The sequence below is a fragment of the Microtus ochrogaster genome, linkage group LG5 (assembly GCF_000317375.1).
Source record: "Microtus ochrogaster isolate Prairie Vole_2 linkage group LG5, MicOch1.0, whole genome shotgun sequence".
In the NCBI taxonomy this organism is placed as follows: Eukaryota; Metazoa; Chordata; class Mammalia; order Rodentia; family Cricetidae; genus Microtus; species Microtus ochrogaster.
Window position 1 is genome coordinate 57,136,122 of NC_022031.1, and position 7,650 is coordinate 57,143,771.

At 41.0% G+C, this 7,650-nt stretch overlaps 1 protein-coding gene across 1 annotated transcript in view; it reads left to right on the plus strand.

Annotated features, from left to right (window-relative positions):
• Ubxn2b (UBX domain protein 2B) overlaps positions 1–7,650 on the plus strand; it is a 37,039-nt gene that overhangs the window by 21,599 nt on the left and 7,790 nt on the right. Inside the window, exon 6 of the mRNA XM_005362285.2 lies at positions 6,246–6,383. Within this exon, the coding sequence (XP_005362342.1) occupies positions 6,246–6,383 (138 nt within the window). The remainder of the gene's footprint in view (positions 1–6,245; positions 6,384–7,650) is intronic.

The window sequence follows — 7,650 nt, forward strand, 5'->3', positions numbered from 1 at the left end:
CTGCTCGGCTGGCGACTAGACTCCCTTCCTGGTTGTACAGAGGGCTGACGGTGATCTGTAAGTTTTTTCCCCTTTAAATAAATAATACCCTATTAATCATAATTCCAAACTGCTGTGACATTGTTTGTGACTTAAGCCTACAGAACTCTAAAGCAACATACCATGGAGTTACACCCAAGAGCAGGTGAAACAGTCAGCTCCCGTCCCTGTTCCCCCTGTTAGGAGTCTCACAAGGATACCAAGCTACTCAGCCATAGCACATATGCAGGGGACCTAGACCAGACCCCTACAGGCTCCTTGATCTCAGTGAGACACCATGAGTATTGGTCATACTGGTCACTTGATTCTGTGGGTCATGTTCTTTTGGTGTCCCTGACCCTTCTGGTTCCTCCTATCCTTCCTTCCCCTCCTCCAAAGGACTCCCCAAGCTATGCCTAATTTTGGCTGTGGGTCTTTGCATCTGCCTCCATTTGGTTGCTGGGTGATGCCTCTCTGGTTTGTTTGATGACAGTTGTGCTGGCTCTGGTCCTAGAACACTCTGCAGGCAGGACAAGCTCTAGGCTACAAGTTTGGTGGCTGGGTTGGTGTCCCAATCCCTCCACTTGAGGCCTTACCTGGTTACAGAAGATGGCCAGTTCAAGCTCCAGGTCCCCTATTACTAGGAGTCGTTGCTAGGGTTACTCTTGTAGATTGCATAGAATTTCCATTTCACTAGGTTTCCACCTTATTCCCAAAATGTTCCCTAATTCCAGTCATTTCTCCTAGTATTCCCCCACCCCTGGTAATCATTCCTGTTCCCAACTCCCACCTGTCCCCTATCTACCAGCAAAACCTATTCTATCTCCCCTTTCCAGGGAGATCCTTGTATCCCCTCTTGAGCCCTCCTTGTTACTTAGACTCTCTGGGTCTCTGGATTGTAGCATTGTTATCTTTTATTTTACAGCCAGTGTGCACTTATAAGTGAGTACATATCATGCTTATCATTCTGTTCCATCAGGATGGAACTTGGAACAGATGAGTAATACTCCATTGTATAGAAATGTACCACAGCCTCTTCCTTCATTCTTGGGATGGAGGCATCTAAGTAGTTTCTAGTTTCTGGCTTTTATAAACAAAGCTGCTGTGAACACAGTTGAACAAGTGTCCTTGAGGTAGAATAGAGCATCCCTTGGGTACATGCCCAGGAGTGGTATGACTGGGTCTTGAGGTAGATCGGTTCCCAATTTTCTGAGAAACCATTATAGTGATTTCCAAAGTGGCTGTACAAGTTCGCACCCTACCAGCAGTGGGGGAGTTCATCTTGCTCCAGATCCTCAACAGCATGAGCTGTTTCTTGTGTTTTTTATCTTAGCCATCTGATAGATATAAGATAATCTCAAAATTATTTTGATTTGCATTTTCCTGATGGCTAAGGATGTTGAACATTTCTTTTGTTTCTTGGCCATTTGAGTTTCCTCTGTTGAGACTTCTCTGTTTAGGTCTTTTAATTGGATTGTTTAGTTTCTTCAGTGTTTGGATGAGCTCTGCCTCACCAGCCCCCAACTCCAGTCCCCCATCCCACCCCTACTCCGGTTCTAATCTTTGCCCAGTCTCAGAAAGCCCTTGAAACAGCGGCTCCTCTGGAACCATGCATGCGGGGTATTTAAAGGACCTCCTAAGGAGAGACCATGTAGTTTTCCAGTTCCATGCAGTTCCCCTTCTCTCTTGGGGCCAGGAGACCATCCAGGAGCTTTTTATTCATTAAACCTGGACTTTTAATTATTAATCCGGCTTGGTTTGATCATATGAGGGTACAGAAACCTTTCATTGAGTTCTTTTTATATCTTGGATATTAGCCCTCTGTCAGATATGGGGCTTGAAGATCTTTTCCCATTCTATGGGCTGCCGTTTTTTTTCCTATTGACAGTGTCTTTTGCCTTACAGAAGTTTTTCAGTTTCAGGAGATCCCGATTATCAATTATTGATCTTAGTGCCCGTACTGTTTCTGCTCTGCTCAGAGAGTCTCTGTGCTAGTGCGTTCAAGGCTAATCCCCATTTTCTCTTCTATCAGGTTCAGTGGATCTGGATTTAAATGAGGTCTTTGATCCACTTGGACTAGAGTTTTATGCAGGGTGATAGATGTGGATCTGTTTGCATTTTTTTTTACATGCCAATATTCAGTTAGACTAGCACCATTTGTTGAAGATGCCATCTTTTTTCCATTGTATATTTATGTCTTTATCAAAAATCAGATGTGCATAGGTATGTGGATTTATGTCTGGACCTTTCATTCAGTTCCATTGGTCACCATGTCTGCTTTAAGCCAGGCCATCCATGTTGTTTTTATTACTACTGCTCTGCAGTACAGTTTGAAATCAGGGATGGTGATACCTTTAGAAGTTTATTTATTGTATAGGATAGCTTTAGCTATCCTGTTTTCCCCCTTATGAAACTGAGTATTGTTCTTTCAGGGTCTGTAAAGAATTGTGTTGGGATTTTAATGGGGATTGTATTGAATCTGTAGATTGCTTTTGGTAAGATGGTCATTTTTACTGTGTTACTCCTACCAATCCATGAGCATGGGAGATCTTTCCATCTTCTGATATCTTCTTCAACTTCTTTCTTTAAAGACTTGAAGTTTTTTTGAAAGACAGGTCTTTCACTGGCTTGGTTAGATTTACCCCAAGATACTTCATGTTATTTGTAACTATTGTGAAGGGTGTAGTTTCCCTGATTTCCTTCTCAGTCCATTTGACATTTGTATATCAGAGGGCTACTCATTTTATTTTTTAAGTTAATCTTATATCCAGTCACTTCACTAAAGTGTTGATCAGCTGTAGGAGTTCCTTGATGGAAAATTTGGGGTAGAATTGATATGTACTATCTGTGAGTAATGATACTCTGACTTCTTCTTTTCCAATTTGCATCCCTGCAATCTCCTTCAGTTGTCTTATTGCTCTAGCTAAAACTTTAAGTACTGTATTGAACAGATGTTGAGAAAGTGAACAACCTTGTTTTGTCCTTTTGTTTCTATTTTATTGATTTCAGCCCTGAGTTTATTTCATGCAGTCTACTCTTGGGTGTGTCTACTTGTTTTTGTTCTAGAGCTTTCAGATGTGTTGTTAAGTTGCTAGTATGAGATCCCTGCAGTTTCTTTATGTAGGCGCTTAGTGCTATGTGCTGTCCTCTTAGCACCGTTTTCATTGTGTCCATAAGTTTGGGTTTGTTACTCATTTTTATTGAATTCTAGGAAGTCTTTCATTTCTTTCTTTCTTTATGCCTTGACACAATAGTTGTTTATAAGGAGCTGTTCAGTTTCCTTGCGATTGTAGGCTTTCTGTTGTTTCTGTTGCTGTTGATATCCAGCTTTAATCCCTGATGGTCTGATTGAGTACAGGGTGTTATTTCAATTTTCTTGTATCCTTTGAGACTTGCTTTGTGACCGAGTATGTGGCACATTTTGGAGAATGTTCTGTGAGGTGCTGAGAAGGTATATTCTTTTGTATTTGGGTGAAATGTTCTCTAGATATCTATTTGGTCCATTTGAGTCATGATGTCTGTTGGATCCATTATTTCTCTGTTTAGTTTTCCATCTGGATGTCCTATCCATTTGTGAGAGTGGGATATTGAAGTCTCCCATGATTAATGTGTGAGGTTCAATGTGTGATTTAAGCTTTAAATAATGTTTCTTTTACAAATATAGGTGCCCTTTTGTTTGGGACACCTCTTTTGATTAACTCTGATTTTGAATTTATTTTATTAGATATTAGGATAGCTACACCATCTTGCTTCCTTGGTCCATTTGTTTGGAAAATCTTTTATTCCAACCCCTTGCTCTGAGATAATGTCTGTCTTTGAGTCGAGGTGTGTTTCTTGTATGCAGCAACAGGATGGATCCTGTTTTCATATCCATTCTGTTAGCCTGTGTCTTTTATCGAGATATTGAGTCCATTGACATTGAGAGATATTAATATCCAATGATTGTTAATTTATGTTATTTTATTGTTGTTGTTGGTAGTAGTGGTAATAGTAGTAGTAGTAGTATGTGTGTGTGTGTTTTGAGTGTGTGTTTTCCTGTTTTGGGGGTTTGCTGATGTAAGATTATTGCCTGTGTTTTTGTGGTTGTTGTTAACTTCATTGGGTTGGAGTTTTCCTTCTAGTACCTTCTGTAGGGATGGATTTGTGGATAAGTATTGTTTAAATTTGGCTTTGTCATGAAATATTTTGGTTTATCTATGGTGATTGAAAGTTTTGCTGGATATAGTAGTCTGGGCTGCCATTCCTGGTCTCTTAGAGTCATTAGATGATGTCTTAGAGACATCAATTCAGGCTTTTCCGGCTTTCAGAGTCTCCACTGAGAAATCAAGTGTAATTCCAATAGGTCTGCCTTCATATGTTACTTGGTCTTTTTCTTTTGCAGCTTTTAATATTCTTTCTTTATTCTTTCTTTTTTATGTGGCAATGGGACTTTTTTTCTGGTCCAAATTATTTTGTGTTCTTTAAGCTTCTTGTACTTTTATAAGCATGTCCTTCCTTAGGTTAGGAAAATTTTCATCTATGATTTTGTTAAATATATCTTCTAGGTTTTCAAGCTGGAATTCTTTTTTTTCTATTTCTATTATTTTTGGATTTGGTCTTTTCAGAGTGTCCCAGATTTCCTGGATGTTTGGTGTTAGTATTGGATATAACATTTTCTTTGACTGATAAATCTATTTTTTCTATCATATCTTCTGCCCCTGAGCTTCTCTTGTATTCTCTTAGTTATGCTTATGTTTGTAGTTCCTGTTCATTCACCCAGGTTTTCCATTTCCAGAATTCCCTTCATTTGTGTTATATTGTTTTCATTCCCGTTTTCAGTTTACCTTTTGGGTTTTTTTTTCTTTGCATTCTTGGCATTCTTTAAGGGATTTATTGATTTTCTTCAATTTTTTGTTGTCTTTCCCTCTCATTTCTCTAAGGGATGTTTTTAATTTCCTTTTAAGGACCTCTATCATCTTCATAAATTTGTTTTTAAAGTCATTTTGGACAGCTGCTCTGATGGTGCCGTGTTGCCCGGGCTATTTAGGCATCTGGGTTTGGGGTAATTACAGGTCTAGGTGCTGATGTCCACGTTTGTCTTTGTCAGATGGGTGTTTTTACTTTGGATTTTTTCTGTCATTGTGACCTGGATTTCTTGTGGCTGGCGTAACCTCTGATCTACTAGGGAGTCTAAGTTGGGGACAGGCCTTCTGGTGGCTAGCTTGGCTTTTGTTGCAGCAGGCGGTCTCTGACTGGTGTGTCCTGTGCCTGTGCAGAAGTCTGCTGGGGTTGGGCCTGGAAGAGGAGCAGGCAATGAGCTGGGTGGGCATGGGCTGTGGGTTGGCTCTTTGGGAACAGAATCTAGGAAGTGGGGCAGTTTAGCTGGCAGGCGGGTCACTCACCTGGATTTGTTGTCGTTGTTTGTTTGTTTTTGTTTTTGTTTGTTTGTTTTGTTGTTGTTTGTTTGTTGTGTGTGTGACCTAAAACAATTTTTAATTTAAAAAAAGGAAAAAGGCTGACTTCGCCATGCTGTGTCTCAAGGCCCCTGCCCACCAGTTACCAGACACTCAGAAATACCTCAACATCAGTTTCCACAACTTCCCCCAGGGACATTAGAATAAATATGTGCAGACTCCCAGTACTTGAGAGTCTAAAACAGGAGGATTGCTGTGAGTTTGCAGCTAGTCTGATGTATATACAGAATTCCAAGCTAGTCTGAGCCACGGTGCGAGACCCTATTTCAAAGAAACAACCAAAAATATTCAAAAATATTTAAGTTAACTTTTAAGCTATATAAGAATTTTCTTCTGCTAAGTTAAGTATCAATTGATGTCTTATAATGTGCCTTTCTAAATGTACTCCAAGATTGTTGTGCTACCCAAAACATTTCTACCTAGGAGCCCCTAAAGAGCAGCATGACCAACTAGAAGAGATGGCTCTGCACTGGCTGCTTTCCCAGAGGACCAGCATCCACAGCCATCTGAAACCCCAGTCTCAGGGCCTCATCCTCCAGGGGCACCAGGCATGCACATGGTACATGTACATACATAGAGACAAAACACTCATACGTTTAAAGTATAAAAGTTTTCAAAGTGTCAGATAACCTGAAGAAAGAATAACTACGTGGCCCTCAATCGCCATGGAAATTTTGTTAGCATGTAGCTCGTGATTTAATTGCAGTCATCTTATTGGAGTACTGAGTGTCTTTTTAACAATCTTAACTAAAACTTTCTCTCCCTCCTTTTAAGAGAGATTCCCCTGGAGCTTCAGAGACTGGTCCATGGCAGCCAAGTGAATCTGGATATGGAGGATCATCAAGACCAAGAGTACATAAAACCCAGATTGCGCTTCAAGGCTTTTAGTGGAGAAGGACAAAAACTTGGAAGGTAAAAATTCCTCTAGTGAGAAAAATACTTTTTTGCTCAAAATGACATTTCGTTGAAAATAAGAAATCAAAATGACTTGTGAAGTAAAATTTGAAATACAAGCTATAAAGACCTTCCTGCTGGAATTAGGTGTGCGACTTGGCTAATAATGTTAGTAGCAAGTATCCAGAGATCAGTCCTCCTTACACTCATGCGCTCATCTGATACACACACTGCTCTTGCAGAGGATCTGAGTTTGGTTCCCCACACCCATCCATGCAGCCTGCAACTACCTGTAAAAGTCCAGCTCTAGGTACCCATTGGCACCTGCACATATGCCCATATTGCCACATAGACAAACATGCATAGAATTAGAAATGAAAACATATGGATACTTATTACTCTATTTTAAAATAACAGTAATTTGCCCAAGGTATGCTTGAGCTAGAGAATGACTAGGACCAAGTTCCAATCCAAGCGCTCTGGGTGCGTACTTTTCCCTACTGTGCCATGTTCTCCTGTTTGTTTTGGCTGCTTTCATGTAAGTCTATAGTGCTTTGAGCATATCCCCTGCACACACTGCCCTCCTCCCTCTCCTACGAGCCCCTCTTGTCCAGATCTGGTTCTAGGCGTTTTTCTGTTCTTTGTGGGTGTGTTCTTTCATTTCTGCTCCCAGTCACGCAGCTTCAAAAGAGAACCTGGCAAGTGCTGGTGACTGGGGAAAGCAGCGACCATATCCCCCCCAACTTCAGTGGTGTGCCTGCCGTGAATAAACTCTGAGATGCTGCAGCAGGAGTGTGCCTCAGTTCTCTGTGCTTTGGAAGCAGCCCTTCGGTTTGGGCTCCAGCACCACAAACCTGGCCTGCTGGGCCACACCTCTAATCCTAGCACTAAGGAGACAGAGGGTCACCCTCCACCTTCTACCCAGTCTGCAGCCAGTCTCAGGTGTACACTCACTCTGTTGCTAGCCTGGGCTATGAGAGGTTGACCTTGCCTCAAAGTGGAAATAGGAAATTGTTCAGTTTTAATATACAGAAAATTAACACTAGTGTGTTAATGTGATGTGACTCAGTATACATAAACTCATATTTAATCAAATAATACATTTCTAAAGTGAAGAATTGCACATAACATTTTACACTGGACATTTACATCAAGAACTGTAATTGCCTCGACGGGTCACCAGTCTAGGGTTAGTGAACCCGTCTGGCAGGTCAGTTATTCCAGGGTCCCTGTTCAGGCGCCACTGTAATTGCCTCGACGGGTCACCAGTCTAGGGTTAGTGAAC